The sequence below is a fragment of the Malania oleifera genome, chromosome 7 (assembly GCF_029873635.1).
Source record: "Malania oleifera isolate guangnan ecotype guangnan chromosome 7, ASM2987363v1, whole genome shotgun sequence".
Classification (NCBI taxonomy): Eukaryota; Viridiplantae; Streptophyta; class Magnoliopsida; order Santalales; family Ximeniaceae; genus Malania; species Malania oleifera.
The window spans coordinates 62,356,134-62,375,651 of NC_080423.1; the positions used below are offsets into that span (position 1 = coordinate 62,356,134).

The 19,518-nt window shown below is 32.9% G+C and overlaps 2 protein-coding genes across 5 annotated transcripts in view; both read right to left on the minus strand.

The window, feature by feature from the left end:
- Positions 1–244: 244 nt before the first annotated feature.
- LOC131160046 (cytochrome c oxidase copper chaperone 1-like) lies at positions 245–12,605 on the minus strand. Of its 4 annotated transcripts, none has more exons than XM_058115346.1 (2): positions 12,241–12,605; positions 245–855 (listed from the first exon to the last, which is right to left on the minus strand). In XM_058115346.1, the coding sequence occupies exon 2, from the start codon at positions 840–842 to the stop codon at positions 597–599; it is 246 nt and encodes an 81-aa protein (XP_057971329.1). In that variant the 5' UTR covers positions 843–855; positions 12,241–12,605; the 3' UTR covers positions 245–596. The 4 variants fall into 4 exon arrangements, with proteins under 4 accessions (XP_057971329.1, XP_057971331.1, XP_057971330.1 ...); XM_058115348.1 differs by having other exon boundaries at positions 245–869; XM_058115347.1 differs by lacking the exon at positions 12,241–12,605 and adding an exon at positions 2,141–2,212.
- A 3,257-nt stretch (positions 12,606–15,862) lies between these two features.
- The window catches only part of LOC131160047 (30-kDa cleavage and polyadenylation specificity factor 30), a 65,654-nt gene continuing 61,998 nt past the window's right edge, over positions 15,863–19,518 (minus strand). Inside the window, exon 7 of the mRNA XM_058115350.1 lies at positions 15,863–17,217. Within this exon, the coding sequence (XP_057971333.1) occupies positions 16,285–17,217 (933 nt within the window). The 3' untranslated portion in view covers positions 15,863–16,284. The remainder of the gene's footprint in view (positions 17,218–19,518) is intronic.

The following is a 19,518-nucleotide window of genomic DNA, read 5'->3' on the forward strand; positions in this document are numbered from 1 at the left end:
CATCTTAACAGCCAATGACAGTTATACTTGTTTAGAAGCAAACCTAACTGTCCTCTAGTTTTCTCTTCACATTTGCTTGTTAAAGTTCAGAACATAACAGAGAAAACATGTATACAACAGAATCCAACAACAAAATGCTTTCAAAGCAGTAATCAGCACTGGATACGTGGAACAACTATTTACTAGAAAAAATATATACTGTTTTTTCAACCATAAAAAAAACAAACAGGTATCTAACAAGCAATTCAAGAAAGCCTGCAAAAATTTTGAGGCCAACTGCTCCCCATTCTAATCAACTCAATGAAAAGGCAAAGAAAGCAGGGCATGCAAATACATGCTAATTACTGCTTTTTCTCCACTTTCTGTTTTTTTATAAGTAGAGGTAACAACCTCATAATTCAAGAATATGAAAGTATACAAAAAAAAAAAAAATTTGGCTACCTTCCATCAGTTCAACAAGCCAATCTCCGTTGCTTTATTCCTGATTTTTCAGTAAAACTTATATCATCAGGTATAATTATAATTCCTAAGTGAAGAATTAGTTCCCAAAACTTGTTTCATCTCCCACTTTATCTAAACTATTTTCTACGAAAATTTCAAACGTTGAAGCCCTCAGCACGAAGACACTTACGATGAGCGTCAATCCATTTTGTACAAGCAGCTTCACCATGCTCTACAATGCATTCATCTCTCAGCTTCTTAGTATCAGGACAAGCACAGCAAATCTTTTTCTTTGGCTTTGAATCTCCAGAAGCTTTAAAAGTTGATCCTTGGTCTTCCTGAGCCTGAGACCCTGGCAACGCCAAGGCAGAGGAAGGCTTTTGTATAGGCAACTCACCCATTAATGCAAGTCCCCTGAGAAATTGAACCTACAGCAACAAAAAATAAATAAATAAATAAAAATAAAAATAAGGGATGGTAAAACTCAACTTACAGCACTGCAAAACACTGAAGGGCATTAGACTCATTAACGAGAGCGAGTTAGCACTTAGCAGATGATCAACGTCTAGTTTTTGTCCCTTGGCAACATAAAAGGGGAAAAAAAATGTGAAAATATTAGGGGACTCAGTATGGTTTTCTCACCCAGCAAGACCACCAAAAGGAACTTGTCTGCCAAAACCACACAGCAAACGTGGTTCTATCAAATCAAAGTAGATGCTTTGGTCTCTCCCTTAGATTGCAAATTATTTAACGGATTAACTTTCCAAATCAACACAAAATATTATTTTCTGTGAATTCTCTAGCTCACATGCTTACACTGAGAGACTGGCAAGTTGGTGTTCACACTTCACACTTGCCAACTATTGGAAAATAATTCTATTATTGCAGTGTTCATTACTCTAATCTAGAGCACGAATTAAGAAACAAATGATATAACTGAACTACTAGTTCAATATGTGTGCTTTTTCCATGAAACATCTGCTAGTGGATGATATTGATGAGAGAGAAAAACAATCATGAAAATCTAAATTCTTTTGTTTCTTTCCCAATAACTGAGTTCCAAGTCCACATGCGTATTTTTTTCCCCCCAAAACATCAGCTAGTGGACAATATTTACAGAAAAGCAATTACGAAAATTCAAACTCTGAACATATTTCTCTAGTTTCACAACATCGTATATTGAATTCAAGAAAAATATTTCAAATACGGGGCAGATAAACTAAGGACACGGTATTGAAATTTGAACACGAAAAAGGTTTCTGATTTTACAATTTGAGCAGTTTACAGAACAAATAAACAAACCAGAAAAATGCACAAATAACATAATTCAGGCATATCAAAGTAGCAAATTTACAAAGAGAAACAATACTCCCCAAAATTTGAAGCAAAATACTCAAACAAAAAAAAAAGAAAAAAAAAAGCTCAACCATATTAGATCGGAACAGGATTTCACGAAAAAATCAGGGCACCTCAAGTTTCAAATAAAAGAAATAGGGCTTTAGCATCAATAGACTTCAAAAACGAATAACATGAAAAAAAAAAATGAAAAAAAAGAAAAAGAAAAGCAGGGCTTCACCATCTATTCTTCTGCTACGGAGAGTAAATACACAAGAAAAAATGAGAATAAGAAGGAATACTAGAACTCGAAGAAGAAGATGAAGAATTCAAACACCGGAAAATCTCATCTTAGATTTCATACCGAAAACTGTCAGAGATCGTCACAGAAGCATCGTCAAAGCTCCAGCGGCGAACCGTGGGTAGGGTTTCGGGGTTGGCAGGAGGAGGACGACGCTGCTAGAGTTGAGCTCCAGGCAACAGTTCTTTTGACTCGGGGGCAATTTCGTCCCTAGGTAAAGAAACAGAGGACTATATTGTCTGAACGTATCGATTCTAGATATTACTAACCGGAAGAGGTGGAAATTAGACCAGCAAATTTGAAAATAACACTTTTTAAGAATTATATATTAGTAAGAATTATATAAGTATAAACATATTTTTTAAAATAATATGCAATCTTTGAAACTAAAGTAAAGCTTTAGGTATGAATTTGAAATTTAAATTTAGACTTGTGTGAATTTAAATTTTATTAAATTTCTTTAAATACACACAAATTTAAATCCAAACTATACAAGGTAAATTTCAAATCCAAAGAAAAATTATACACAACTTTAATTTGCTTTTTCTATAGAAATTGACAAAAATTTTGTTTTTATGGTCAAATATTAAATAATATATAATTTTTAAACTCAAATTAGACAAGCTAATCTGATCGGGTTTGATCGAAACCAATCAACTAGTTGGTCTGGTTACCTCTTTAAACTCGATTTTTAAGAGAATTGGGATTGAAATCGGAGAGTCAAAACCTGCAACCTCAGGTAGAAGAAGAGAGGAAGTTACAGCTAAATTTAGTATCTCTTGTGGTTTACATATGACATATATAGTAAATAAATAATTTACATATGTTATAATAGTGTATTATAGAAAAGGTAACTTATACTTGCATGCACCAATATAAGTAAACTTTCATTAATTTAATTAAATCAAAATCTTACTTTTCCTTTTAGTATTTTTATTTGACAAATGTTAGTAATAGTTCTTATTAACAATTAAGTTCCAAGAATTTTTTTAAAAATAATATATGTACAAAAATTTTGTTTAAATTGCTATTAGAAAATAAAAATATATAGCAATTGACTATTAGAAGATTACAACTAATTTCTTTAAAATATACTCAAGATAAGTGTAATATTATCAATAAATTATATATTTATAAAAGTCATTCTACAAGTTCGACCACTGTTTGACCCACCGATTTGATTGGTTCGATCAAGTTAGTGACTATAGGTCAGCCACTAGTCTGGATTTTAAAACCATGGAATAATTTTTTTATAACTAAACTTTTAGAAATGTGTTATTGATTGGAATGAAGTTCTACCCAGTAAATAAAAATAATTCATTTTCATAATTCAGTTTAAAAAACACACCAACTCATTATATATTTACATTACTTTTAATATTATCAAAAACAAAGAATGTGACTCAAAAGTCAAGGTTAATTGGCTAAAAATGGGGATAATACAAAACTAACAAAACCAATTGCTCAAAATAAAAAAAATAAAAACAAAAAAAAAAAGCTAATTTTATATTTAAGAGTTTGAGATTGGAACCATTAATCAAATTTGCATAGATGTATATAATTAAAATTTGCATTTCTATATAATTGAACTGTAAGTTTAATATAAAACATGATTTAATCATTGGATCTTCAAAACTCATAATTTTATACAACAAACAAGAAATTCATACCTTGATCCATGCTTCCAAGTGAATATCTTTGGGCTGTGTTTCTATCTCACAACTTTACGTTTCTTTGTGCTTTTCTTAATTTGATGGAAAAGTAGCACAAACTTCCTAAGATGAGATAGGACCAGCTTCAACCACCTTTATATACTAATCACTTCCATCAATTGATTAATTAATATTTATAACTTATCATAATTATGACTCCTCAAATTTCGAGAAGTCATTAGAAGTCATTATTGTAAATAGACTCTTCATATTTGGGAAACCAATATTATTATAACATTATTATATTTAAAAACCTTTCATAAATATAATCATAATTTAAAACCTTTCATATTACTTAAATAAATATAATCATAATTTTATTTGAGGCAATTTATTTATGTCTTACATTCTCCCACTTGGCTCAAGTGAAATTACTTAACATAGTTTATCGTAATGTGCATACATTAGTTATCATTAATATGTAGAAAACTTGTAGGAGTCATGGCGGTTCCATATCATTTTTATTAACATAGTTTCTTCCATGCAACACAAGTTCCACTACATATAATGATTTTTAATTGAAAGGCATACATTAGGTCTAATTTTAATCATGTTATCATTATTCCATAATAATTATGTATACAAAATGAAAAATAGAAATAACAGAAACATTTTCATTATCAAGCTCAAATATCAATTGAAAAAACATACATTAAGATTCAATAATGCCCATTTTTTCAACATGACCAACAAATGTTTTGGGCAACAATCCTTTCGTCAGAGGATCTGCTATCATACAATCGGTGCTAATATGTTCAATTGACACTTTTTGTTTTTGTACGTCTTCTTTAACAGCAAAGTATTTCAATTCCATATGCTTAGCACCCTTGGAACACTTATCATTCTTAGAGAAGAAGACAGCTACAGAATTATCACAATAAATTTTCAGCGGCTTGTCGATACTGTCGACTATTCCAAGTCCTAAAATAAAATTCCGCAACCAATTAACCTGAATTGTAGCCTCAAAGCAAGCTACAAATTCAGCTTCCACAGTGGATGCAACAATTATTGACTGCTTCGCACTCTTCCATGAAATTGCTCCTCTGACTAGCAAGTATCTTAGAACTTTCTTTGCAGCCTTCCAGTGAATCATTCCTAGATTACTTTGGTATCTTCCGAGCATTCCAACTACAAAGCTAATATCAAGCCTTGTGCACGTTTGAGCGTACATCAAGCTCCCAACAACAGACGCATAAGGTACATCCTTCATTTGCCTCCGTTCCAGAAACCCTTACTCTAAACCTGGGGAGAAATTCAACTCGATCCCACCAACTATCCGCTTCAGTAGACTTGGAGAGAACTTTACCAGGAGCGTCGTGGTGGCCTCAAATTGTCAATCCGGCAACTGACGGGACCGAAATTGAAGGGAGAGGAAGGAGGAACCGTAGGAGAGAGAGAGAGAGTGAAGAGATTTGCTGAAGAATTATGCGTTTAAACCGAGTTTAGGACTATTTACACTACGACCTTCGTCGACGAGCTACGTCATCTCGTCGACGAGGTCAAGAAGGAGGTTCGTCGACAAATACCATCTCTTCGTCGATGAAATTCAGAATTCAAGAAAACAACCCCTCGGTATCTTCTCATCGACGAAATGCTTCCTCGTCGACGAGGTCATTGTGTTCCCTCGTTGACGAATCCCCTGTGCTCGTCGACGAGGACCTGAAGAAATTTCTTGGGTTATTACATATATATCCCTAGCCTCCCCTTTTACTTTTCATTTAATATCCCTATCAAAAGCAGCCCTCTTACACGACTTCTTTGTTTTTTCTAAACCCGACGCATGCTAGAGAGTCTTCACGCATGGGCCTTGCATGCGCAGGTCTTGTCACATGCAAATACACAGCCTAGCGTCCCCATTAAAGTCCCCTTTTACACAGCTGCCCGAGACCCCTCTTCACGCAGCGCACAGCCCTTTGCTTCAGTTCCAATAGACCTGACAAAGTGAATCGAATCAGATAATCCGTGACGGATAAGGCGGATTATCAGGTGAAAAAATCATAATCCATATTCAACTCGTTTAAACGGCGGATTAGGCGGTTTCGAGTAAGATAATTCATGGCGGATGGGGCGGATAATCTGTCATTCTCAAATATAATTTTATTAATAATTTATTTTGTATCATAATAATTTGAGTTGTATATGACAACTTGCGATTAGTTTGTGTATTAACTTTTCTAGTAACTATATCAATCATTCAATCGTTTATACTAATTAACAACTCCTGATTCATATAAGTACACCTATAAGCATTGAACATAATGAAATGAGTCAAATGGCCACAATTTTTATATTGAAATTTGACTGAGCAAAAAAAAAAAAACAAGAAACAACTTGCATCAAATTTACAAGCTAGAAGCAACTAACTAAAGTTGCTTTTAAAAAAAAAAAGTAATTGATTGTGTGAGTGACAGTTGTAAATAATTTCATATATGGGTGTTTGGTAAGAAATAAAAAAGAAGAAAAAAAAAATCATAAAAGTGGGAGATAAAAAATGAAAGAATCTTATTTTTTCCAAATTTAGGTAGCTAAGAAATTTTAATGACACGAATAACAACAAAGCATTTAACTCAATAAATATGGATTTTACAAATTATTTTAGAAAAATAAGGACACGTTAACCAAATAGGAAGAAATAGCAATAAAATATGTTCAATTTCATACCAAGAAGCATAGTTCCTTGTGTAGTGCACTAAATGAGAATGCAACTATGCAAGGAATCATTCAAACAAAGATATTTAAAGAAGAGAATGCAATCTCTTGAAGCATCAAAATAATTAAAAATAAATAAAAATCAGATCATAATATATAAATTCACTAATGCATAATTTTTCAAAGAAACAAATTATCACACAATAAAATAATTCATAGATTAATATAAAGGGTAACCAATAATGGCAGGTAAAATGAGTTTAACCAAAAAAATTTTAAACATACATAAATTACATTAAACAGTAGCAGTCAATAGGTAACCCCAAAAAAGAATTTCAAAAGGAAATAGAAAATGAGTGTCTTGGTTTGATCAGGAAGTCTAAAGTGCCGAAGCGGGGACAAATCTACTGACAAATGATGGGCAAAGGGGCAAAACTATTGACACCCAAGCCCAACTATGGACTTGAGGTAAATGATCCAACGCCTTGCACAGTTTTGGTGGAAACATGAATTTCAAGACTTAAATTTCAATTTCTGTAATATTTTTAAAATACATAAATAATTTCAAGATCTAAACTACAAATGATTCCTTATTTTTTCACTTCATAATCAAATTGACTAGAGAGAATTCAACAAAAGCCCCCACATTATTTCTTGCCATCAAATACACCCAAGGGTAAATAAAATCACCTGACAACAAGGTTGAACTTTAAAAGCCGACCACCAACAAACACCAAATCAAAACAAAATTGACATGAAGCTTCAACATTTAAACTAAAAATCATAATAATTACTCTATTAATTGGGATATCCAAGCACAAGTCAAAGGCTTCTCTATCTATTGCTCAAGGGATGTAAGCTATATTACAGATTGATATAGATTGATATAAAATAGACTAAATATGTGGATATTTTTCATTCGTTTATAACTGAGTTAGTTAGTATTAGTTACATTCCACTCTGTATAAATACAGAGCATTCATTTGTAATTCAAGATATTAAAGAATGCAGTCTTATTTCTTTTCTTAGTCTGCTTTGGTTTCATGGTATCAGAGAATGCATTCCACCATTCCTGTCAAATATAGCAATTTTTTTTATAGTACCAAATGCAGAGAACACTGTGTGAAGAACATCCACAGTGACAACATATTGCATATTCTCAATCGAAGCAAGCAGAACATTACTCTCAGGTTTTTTTTTTCTTTCTTCTTTCCATCAGGATCTAAAGCAGGCTGCATTACTCCCATATTGCAGTTTGATTTACAGGAAGATAAGGATTTGTATAAGCATCAAGAATACTCTGTTTCTCGTTTCATACTTTCGTTTCTACATTCATCATGGATAATATTCCAAGCTGTTATCACCTTCAAAATGGTGATTCGCCAGGAACAGTTCTGGTGTCAAATATCCTCACTGGGGACAATTATCATACATGTAGCAGGTCCATGATTATGGCGTTCAAAGCAAAGAATAAAATTCGTTTCGTGGATGGATCGATTTCTCAACCGAGCTTCACAGATGAATCGTATGAATTATGGGAAAGATGCAACAATATGGTGTCTTCTTGGTTGATCAATTCTGTTTCAAAGGAGATTGGGTGCAACATAATATGTGCAAAAACACCAAGAGATATGTGGCTAGATTTAAAGAATCGATTTAGTCAAGGTAATGGTCCAAGAATCTATCAATTGCAAAAAGATTTATCAAATTTGGTTCAAGCAGATTTGTCTGTACGAGATTCCTATACAAGATTCAAGTTTTTGTGGGATGAATTGTTGGATTATAATCAAATTCCTACACGTTCATGTGGAACTTTACAAAAATGCAATTGTGGTGCAATAAAGGTATTTCTGAGTTATTAAGATCGACGACATGTAATACAGTTTTTGATGGGTTTAAATGATTGCTTTTCTCATATCAGAGGACAAATTCTAATGTTGGATCCAATGCCAGACATAAATAAAGTTTTTTCTTTAATGATGCAAGAAGAAAAACAAAGGGAAATCAAAAAGAACAATTTGGTTGATACTGTTGCATTCATGAGCAAAAGGCAAGATACAAACTCATATATGAAGAAATTTAATTTTGGAAAACAGCAAACAAGAAGAGAAAAATTGTATTGCACTCATTGTGGCATGAATAATCATACGGTGGATAAATGCTATAGGATTCATGGTTATCCTCCTGGATTCACTCACAGCCTGATGATAATACCAATCATAAAGCAGTAAATGTGGTTTCTAAATCTGCTACTCATTCCACTCTAGGTATATCATCTAATCCAAGTATTTCCTTAAGTGCATCAATTTACACTTTAATATCCCATAATACTTGGATTGTAAACACCGAAGCCACAGATCATATTATTCATTCCATTGATATGTTTACTTCCATTCCAAAGATTCTAAACATCTCCATATCATTGCCAAATGGTGATAACATACATGTTACCCATATTGGTGTGGTTTGAATATCAGAAACTTTAATTCTTAAAGATGTACTTTGTGTACCATCTTTCTCATACAATTTACTTTCTGTAAGTAAACTTACTTCAACACAGAAATGCTCATTCATTTTTTCATCTGATTATTGTTTCATTCAGGAGCATACCCCATGGAAGATGATTGGGATAGCTAGAAGAAAAGCTGGTTTATACATATTGCAGAAATCAGGTGCTAATAATGATGAGATTCAACCTAAATCGAGTCTTATCAATTCTGTAACAAACTCTAAAGTTTGGCATAACAGATTAGAACATCCTTTCATGTCTAGATTGTTCTTCCTTTCCAAAAATATATCTGATATCAATTTTACAGATAAAATTTCTTATCATTGTACTGTTTGTCCATTGGCAAAATAGAAGAGACTTGCTTTCCAAGTTCATGCATATAATGAAAATTCTATTTTTCATATTGTTCATTGTGATATATGGGGACCATTCTCGATTTCAACCCATAATGGATCTGGATTTTTTTCTTACTATAGTTGATGATCATTCAAGATTTACATGGGTTTATTTGATGAAAAAAAAATCTGAAGTTAGAAACATATTGATTATGTTTTACAATTTAATTGAAACACAATTTGGAAGAAAAATAAAATGCATAAGGAGTGATAATGGTCTAGAATTTAAAATGACTGATTTTTTTGCTTCAAAAGGTATTATACATCAAATGTCATGCATAAAAACACCTCAACAAGAATTCTATAGTTGAGAGAAAACATCAACATTTGTTAAATGTAGCAAGAGCTTTAAGATTTCAATCAAATATTCCTTTAATTTTTTGGGGGGAATGTATACTAACTGCATGTCATCTTATAAACAGAATTCCATCTTTAGTTCGAAACAATAAATCTTCACATGAAGTTCTTTATAATTCAGTTCCATCATATAGTCATTTGAGAGTTTTTGGTTGTTTATGCTATGCATCAACCATTACTCATTACAGAAACAAATTTTCACCAAGGGCTAGAAAATGTATTTTTATAGGTTATCCTTTTGGCATAAAAGGATATAAGCTATATGACTTGGAACTTAAAAAAAAAATTTGTTTCTAGAGATGTAGTTTTTCATGAATCAATATTCCCATTTCTTTTACAAAATGACTCATCAATTACTAATTCAGATCTGGATATTACTTTATAGATTTTATTCAAAATCATATAATATTGTCCTTCCAAAATCAATTCCTGATTCCATTGAAAATCCTATATCTTTTTCATCTGTTAATACACCACATCGATCAACAAATCCTATCAACACAGAGACCACAAATATTCCATCTCTGAGTGATCAAAATCATTTTCCTTCTCTTAGAAGATCAACCATAATGCACAAAGCACCTAAATATCTGCAAAATTATCAGTGCAACTTAACTGCTTCTGCTTCTCTAAATCATCTCCTACAACTTCTGCAATTAACTCAGGTAGTAAATATAGCATTTCTAATGTTTTGTCATACTCAAAATTGTCTAAATCACATTAAATTTTTTCTATTGCAATTTCCTTTGAAATAGAACCAAGTTTTTATCATCAAGCTATCAGGCATTCTCATTGGAGAGATGCCATGTCTGTGGAATTATCTGCATTAGAATCAAACAATACTTGGATCTTAACATCACTTCCTCCTGATAAAAAGCCTATAGGTTGTAAGTGGGTGTATAAAATAAAATACAATTCAGATGGTTCTATTGAGAGACATAAAACAAGACTTGTAGCCAAAGGGTATACTCAAAAAGAAGGCCTAGATTTTTTTTGAAACTTTCTCACCTGTTGCAAAAATGGTAACTGTTCGATGTGTTCTATCACTGGCTGCTATACATAATTGGTATCTTTTTCACTTAGATATCAATAATGCCTTTTTGTATGGAGATTAAGATGAAGAAGTATTCATGACAGCACCTCCTGGTTATCTTCCTAAGGGGGACACAAGGGTATGTAAATTACAAAGATAACTTTATGGCTTGAAACAAGCATCTAGGCAATGGAATTCTAAATTCAAATATGTCCTATCTGATATTGGCTTCTCACAGTCAAAAGCAGATTATTCATTGTTTACCAAAAGGGAAGGAACTTCGTTTGTGGCATTATTACTTTATGTGGATGATATACTACTTACTAGCAATGATTTGAAAGCTATTGAAGCTGTCAAAACAGCTTTAGCAGTTCAGTTCAAATTAAAATATTTGGGTCCAGCTAATTTTTTCCTTGGAATGGAAAATTGCAAGATCACAAAAGAGTATTTCTTTATCTCAAAGAAAGTATACTTTAGAATTGATTGCTGATTTTGGTTTACTTGCTGCCAAACCTGTTTTATTTCCTATGGATACTCATGTCAAACTGTCAAAAGATGAGGGAGCAGTGATTGATGATGTTTCTGGTTATAGAAGATTAATTGGGAGGTTACTTTATCTTACTCATACCAGAACGAGTCAATTTTTGGATTGTCCTCGAGTGCCACATCTTCAAGCAGCAATGAGAATTTTGAGATATTTGAAGTTAGCTCCTAGAAAAGGTCTATTTTTTTCAAGTTCTTCAGACATTCATATCAAAGGTTTTTCGGATTCAGATTGGGCTAGTTGTCCAGACACATGAAGATCAATTAGTGGATATTGTGTGTTCATTGGTGAATCACTAATATCTTGGAAATCAAAAAATAAGGCGGCAATCCAAATTGCAGCTAACCTAGTTTATCATGAATGCACCAAACACATCGAAATAGATTGCCATTTAGTGCGAAAAAAAATTCAAGAAGGCTTATTAACTGTTCTTCATGTTAATTCTGCTCACCAAATAGCAGATTTAATGACAAAGCCGCTTGGATCTAAGCCATTTGATATGTTGTTGTCCAAGATGAATATGCATAATATATACATATCATCTTGAGGGGGACTATTACAGATTGATATAAAATAGATTAAAAATGCGGATATTTTTCATTGGTTCATAACCGAGTTAGTTAGTATTAGTTACATTCCACTCTGTATAAATACAGAGCATTCATTTGTAATTCAAGATATTAAAGAATGCAGTCTTATTTCTTTTCTTAGTCTGCTTTTGTTTCAAGCTACCAGCTGCAAGCAATTGCACAGGAATACCGCAGTGGAAAGTAAAACACACAAAAGTAACAAAATACAGAAGTATTTTTTTTCTTTTTTTCATTCTCACAAAAATTAATTTTCATTGCCCTATCTTCTTGTTTGTGTAGAAGTAGAAAATTATGTAGAAATATGTAATGTCCTAATATGCAATAACAGAGAAGCGGGAGAAGCAGAGCTGCAGAAGAAGAAGAAGAAGACTTACGAGTTCAAACTTCGAAGCAGATGAACTCACGAAGGCTTGAAGACGAGCTTGCGAAGAGCTCCTTTTGGTTCGAAATGTCAACGACGAACTCACGAAGCTCCTGACAAACTCGCGAAGGGCTCCTGGTGGTTCGCAGTGTGGAAGACCAACTCACGAAGCTCCTGCTGCTGGTTGGAAGGGTAAGCTCCTGACAAACTCGTGAAGCGGCGAAGGGCTCATGCTGGTTCGAAGTGTGGAAGACGAAGGGCTTCGTGCGAGAATAGGGTTGAAGAAGAAGGGTTTCGCGCCGGAATAGGGCGAGCGCTTGTTCTGCTATGGAGTCTAGCTATTTGAGAATCAGTGGGACTGGGCTGTCCTTGGGCTGGGAGTGGGAGGGGAGTTTTTTCCCAATTTATCTTGTTAAAAAATATATATATTGAGTAATATTTTTTTTTGGAAAAATATTTCTCGGCGTAATCTCGCTCGATCAAGTAGCGAGATTTACTGTACATTGCTTTGAAATATTTAAATGATTATGAAACAATAAATGCATAAGGGTTTGCATTTTAGGAATGTCATTTAATTTTTTTTTTCAATTGGACAAATATAAATGTACATACACATGAAATTTTTTTTGTTCTCCTTATTTATTTATTATTATAATAATTAATTAATTAATTAATTAATTGAAGGGAAGAATCATTTATTAAAAAATGTATTTTTTAACTTAATAAAACTTAATTTAATTAAGAAAAAGACATTTATGATGCTTAAAAAATTTAATTAACTTTCTACATTTATTTATTGTATGCATAAAATAACAAATTTATCCTCTTAATTTTAAAAAAGTAAAAAAAAAATTGATTAAACATTTGGTTGTAAAAATTAATTAAAGGTAAAATTATTATATAATATATAAAAAAATTAAATGTGAGCGGTCAATAATATTATCTTAGAGTGACAATAATATTTCTCTAAAAATTTTGAATCATTTTAACTTTTACAATTTTTATTATATTTCTATATTGTTCTGCCTTTCTCCAAAAACTCTACATTTGTTCCAATAATTAAGTTCTTACGACGAACACTCTTTTTATACTCAATCAATAAGTAAGAAAAAAAATTGATTCAATATTTTGAGATTTTGTCAAAATTTTGACATTACATTTGTATTTGAGAACACGAAAGAGTCTTAAATTTGAGTTTGTGTGGATTTAAATTATATTTAATATAATTTTGTATTGTATTGGATTGTATTTAGATTCATATAAATTCAAATATGATTATTTAAAGTGTCAAAATATAAAATAATGGTGAGACGAAATTGTTCAAGGTTGTGAGTCGAGGAATTTCATACTCATAATTCACAGATGTAAATAATAATATATAAATATATTCTAAAATTTTACAAACAAGTAACATTAATTTTTCAAAGAAAATCAAAAGATACTCTTGTGAACATGTCAATATAATTAATCAATCTTATTTTATTTAAGAGTTGGGACGAAACAATATTTTAATGGAAATAGCCGAACAACTCTTTAATTTATAAAAAAAAAAATTATTTTTTAATTTTCAATGGAAAACTCTTAGGAGAAAATTATTAAGTAGACCAAATTTATCATGTCATTTTACTATAGAAATGTATATTCCTAACATGGAACACTTGGAATATAATCATTATAACTTTCACAATAATATTTAATTATTTTGACAACTTGTTGTTCGAAATTTTTATATCTAATTTTTTTTGGATTAAATCATTCATCTTGTACACATTTTTTTAACTAAAATCAAAATAAAATGATCATATGAATTTAAATATAATTAAAATAAAAATATGTATAATTTAAAAATAATAAAAGCCAATTTCAAAATATTTTTTGTGATTTTTCAATTGTCGTGTACAATGAGATTGTTATTCTAAAGGAAAATTTGAAAATATGACAATTAAGTAAAATTATTAAAATAGTTTTAGTATTCTTAGTTTATATTTTACAGCTTTATTATTTTCATCATATTATTTTATTTAAATATGAAAATGAACATTTTTAATTTGTTTTAACTTTACAAATATAAACATAATTTTGCAGAAAGGCGGAACAATATAGAAATATAATAAAAATTGTGAAAGTTGTTGCAGAAAGGCAGAACAATATAGAAATGTCTTTTTCTTAATTAAATTAAGTTTTATTGAGTAAGTTAAAAAATATTTTTTCTAATAAATGATTCTTCCCTTCAATTATTTAATTATTTATTATTATAATAAATAAATAAATAAAGAGAACAAAAAAAATTCCATATATATATATATATATACATTTAGATTTGTAAACTCTAATTGAAAAAAAAAAAAAATTAAATGACATTCCTAAAATGCAAACCCCTATGTATTTATTGTTTCATAATCATTTAAACATTCCAAAGCAAATCTCGCAACAAATCTCGCTGGATGAACGAGCGAGATTTGTCAAGCGTCCAAAGTTGTCTTATTCATGTACAGTAAATCTCGCTGGATCAAGTAGTGAGATTACGTCAGGGTTATATCGGAAAATATTTTCCCAAAAAAGGTATTATTTAATATAATTTTTTTTAAAAAAAGACAAATTGGGAAAAAACTTAGTGGGAGGGGCCGTGCGGGGTTGGGGGCTGTCAGCTGTATCTGTATGGCGTACGGGCCGTGTGGGCACTGGGCTTTGGCCTTTGGAACTTGAGCAGCGGGTTGTTGGGCTTTTATAAGTTAATTAATAATAGGCTTTTAAGCGGGGTTGGCGGATATTCACCGGATAAACCCGATCCGACCCGCTAAGGAGGCGGGTATGAAAATGAAAAATCATATTCGACTCATTTAGCAAGTAGTTGATTATAAGTCGATTAAAACGAGTCAAATGCTGTTCGGATTAACGGATTTTTATTCACTTTGCCAGGTCTACCTACAGTTTTTTTTTGGATTACACACCGGGTATCCACGTGTCCGTTTTACGGTCCACGTGACTAATCCTGCGCCCCTTGAAGTTAGGTCTACCTACAGTTGCGCTACTATTATGTTGCGAATTCTACTTTTATCCATCCATGGAGATGCGCCGATCTCCTTCAATAAAAATATGCTAGTTTAGTGTTTCAAAATAATTTTATTTTCTAGTTTTCGGCTTTTTTATGTAAAAAAAGCATAAAGATTCCACTTTATTTATTTTTAAAATTTTCTAAAAATTTAAAAATATCTTCTTTTTTCTGTCTTCCGTTCTATAAATTCTCAATATAAATGTCAAAAAAATGGTGGAAAATAATTTATAATTTTTTAAAGAAATTAAAAGCATTTTTCTGTTAGTAAAGAAGCCCTTGGCTCGATTCATCTGTGAGGAAATATAGAACATTGAAACGAGAGAGTTGGAACCAATAAAGCAGCAACTTGCAGGCATGCCCAGCAACCTTCCTAAAGGCTGTTTCATACTTTACATGAATAAAGTTTAAAAACGTGTGTTCCCCTTTCACCCAATCATTTGAAGTTACCAGTCTTCGAGGCCAACTAAAATCCATTGAAAGAGAAAAACCCTAATCTCTCAAGTTGCATGACGCTTTGCAGCTAAGTATGCAATGAGAGCATGAATACAACGAGGGCATGTGTGGGAAAAATGCGCTACAATTGTCAGGGAAAAATGTATGTTTCCATTAATTAAATGGTAATTGGCAACGTTCTACAAACATTTAAACGGGTCCAAATCAGATGGAAAACTGAATACAACGAGGGCATGCCTTGTCATGTTTCCATTCCAGCAAGCACAACTATATATTGTAATAATACAAGAACAAAATGCACCCTAATGGCCCATCGGTCTTACCAGAATCCTACCACCGATTTGGTTGTATATACACAGTATTCACCATTTTGGCCAAACAATTCCCCGCATAATATCTGTTACCACCTTAAATATTCAGATGCCCAAATTTCCGAGTAAACTACAATCTGTGGAGAAAAATAGTTTGATCGTACACCTATAGCAACTGCAAAAGAATGGAGGGGCGGGGAAACATTAGTACAAACAAAGGCAATCAAAGCTAGTGGTGTCATTGATTCTGCTGCTCAGCCAGCGGCATCTGCCAGTGATTGGTGCCAGCAGTCATGTCTCCCTCTGAGTTTCGACGCTTTTTCTTTCCCTCCCCGTGTCTTGACCGCCTAGGAGCCTCATCTTCACTTTCACTATCATCATTCCTAAAGCTATTTCCAGAACCAAATTGATCTTCCTGTTGTGTCTTCATTCCGTGCTGATACTGGGTCTCATCATCTGGCCCACAAGCAGGGCCTGCCATCTCCTGACCTCTGCTCTGGTCTGAGCCAGCGCCATATCTGTCAATCCGCTCATTAGCTGCTGCTCTCTGATCCCTCCTAACAACCCGGTGATTGTTCTGAGATGGTGGTGGTGGAAACATCGGGGGCATACCACCTGGTCGATTGGCTCGCGCTGGGGTTGTTGCTGCTACCCCCATTCCTCCCATAAATGGGGCCCGCCCTGGACCCATCATCATCCCAAATCCACCAGCTGGAAAGACAGCTCCAGGTTGAGAAGGGCGACCATGAAACATCATGCCAGGAGCAGGGGCAGTGAAATCACCAGAAAACCTCGGACCATATGGAGGAAAAGGGCGGGGAGCAACACCAAAAAGATCAGGCATTGCAAAACCATCAGGTGTAACAGCTCCATAAGAGAACCCATCAGCACCCATCATGACAGGGGGAAAGCCTCGTATCCCAGGAATAGACCTTGCCCCGCGTGCTAGTGGCATGTGAGGAGGCCACATGGCTCCCCTGCCCCTTCCTCTGCCTTGAGCTGCTGTACCAAGAACTTGGCCAAAGCTCTCCTCCTCCTCTTCACTTTCTTCTTCCTCCTCTTCCTCATTATCTTCAAAAGGCACAATATCTGGGTTTTCCCCGCCATTGTCTGGATTCACTCCTTTTGCCTTTTCCTCCTCTCGTTTAGATTCTGCGGCAAGTGATATTGCCTAAAAAAAAGAGAAGGGGAAATACTCAAATTCATTTAGCTTGGGATCAATTACTGGAAGCAAAAATATATATACATATATAAGGACAGTCAAAAGCAAGAGGCTAATTAGTTCTAATGCATTGTATGAAAATGCCTCCTTTAATGCTGTTTTCCCATTTTGTCCTCACAGCTATAATCCTCACTTGAACCCCTAAACATGTATTCACTCGCTTCTATGTCTAACACCACTAGATCACATAATTTTCCAATATTTCCAACATGATGAAATGATATACCCATTTCTCTCCACTCAAAACACAAGCACAAAATTCCCATACGACTTAAAAATTATTTAATCATTTAACATTTGCTCCATTTAACAATTCTAGAAGTAATACTTTCAAAATTCCCTTATAAAAATTTCCTTATAAAAAAATAATATTTTAGAAAATTATGCTATATTATGTATGATGTGCGTAGTTTCCCTTTCCTTCTTTTCCATGGGGTTGTGGGGCTATGCCATTATCCTCAATACCAAGTATTATTCACATCCTGCCAAACCATTAAAGAATGCATGCAACTGTATTAGTGAAATATCATTCTATATTACGTCCATCAGTTTCAAAGTTTAACTTAAAATGATGATGATAGTAAAAAATAAAAAAATAAAAACCATCTATGATCTTATATCCTTCTAAGTAAAAATAAAAATAAGTACATTTGAGTTATACTTGCGACTAATTTGCTAAGCAACATAATGTGAGCTTGGTTAAATTCAATTACAACCTAGGATATCTCTTCAGAGTAATTTGAATATATTGAAAATACTCATCAAACTTGAAAAATGCAAACATAATCATAAGTTAACTTTGGTCAATATGGCCTGAAGTTCAATTAAATTCAACCTCCATTAATCCCTTAATGTGTATCAAATTTTTGGTTAAAATTTTTTCCCACTAATTTAATAACTAATGACCCTCTTATGACTTTTGTTTCTTTAGGATTATTAATATTAATTTTCTAATTTTCTGAAGTGGTGATGTTTGTGCAGCTACAAAGGCCCGAGTCTCTGTAAAGAAGCAATGTATACTGATACAGGACATGGATATGAGACAATGGCAACACTGAGATACAACAAACTTTGAATAAACTTAATGACTAAATAAGTTTAGTCTGTGTGTTTGTATTGGCCATCTCTTAATCAAACTATCTCAAGAGTCAATTTTTCAATTTAATTGAAATATGCCCTCATTTAATGGATGTGTTTACTTTTTTAAAATAGCCCAATAAATACATATCTTGAAGCTGTATCTGCCATTATAATAAATTTTTATTTAATTGTAAAAAAAAGTTTTGATTGATTCTTATAATTTTGGTTTGTTTTTTTAATTCATAATCACTATGAAATAGAATTGGCAATTTGGAGACCAAAGAAGGTCCTTTGTTCTGCTTATGTCTATTATATAAGCATATTTTTCCCTTTAGATGACAAATATTGGGATAATTTTAATTGAAAATGAAATATAGGCATCATTATGCACATTGTAAAATTGATCAATAATTTAATATTATCAGTTTGTCACAAAATAAAATAGCAAGAGAGCCCAGAGCTCACTGGCAGTGAGCCATTAAGCCCATGCCCATCACTCAGCAGACATCAGCCATCAAGTTCTGCCCATCAAATTTTTAAAAAAACTGACAAAGCACAACACAATAAAACAAGGGGAGAGGGGCAGTCAGGTAGATAACCGAAAGGCTGTCACACATGGCTGATGGTGCTCAATGGCTCATTAAGAAATTTGAGAAATAAATAATAAACATTGAGTGGATGATGGCTGATCAGAGAGAGGGAGAGAGAGTGGGAGGCAGGGAAGGAGCAAGAAGCTCAACAATGGACATATCATTCGGCTTGAACAGAAGAAACTAGGAAAATCTTCCCCTGCAAAATTGCCAACCCACTCCCTCTGGTCTGTCACTGCTTTGGCGACTCCTCTTGTCCTCCCTCTACTCAATCAGTGCAAGGGAAGCTTGGAAATATTAAAACAAACTTCTCCACAATAACACATTCAACAGAATTTTTCCAGCTGAGAAAATCTAACAAAAGAAAGGAGAGGCTGGGGCACCATTAAATCAATATGCACAAGGCATCACACCTTTTGGGAATTTCATTTTTTAGATATACTACATAAATCAATTACATATATATTGAAAAAGCATAACATTATAAAACTCAAATTGTGTTCAAAATCCAAGATGCAAATCTCAATTGTTCTGGAAAAGGCCTACGTTCAAGAGTTAGAGCTTGACTTATATTAGAGCA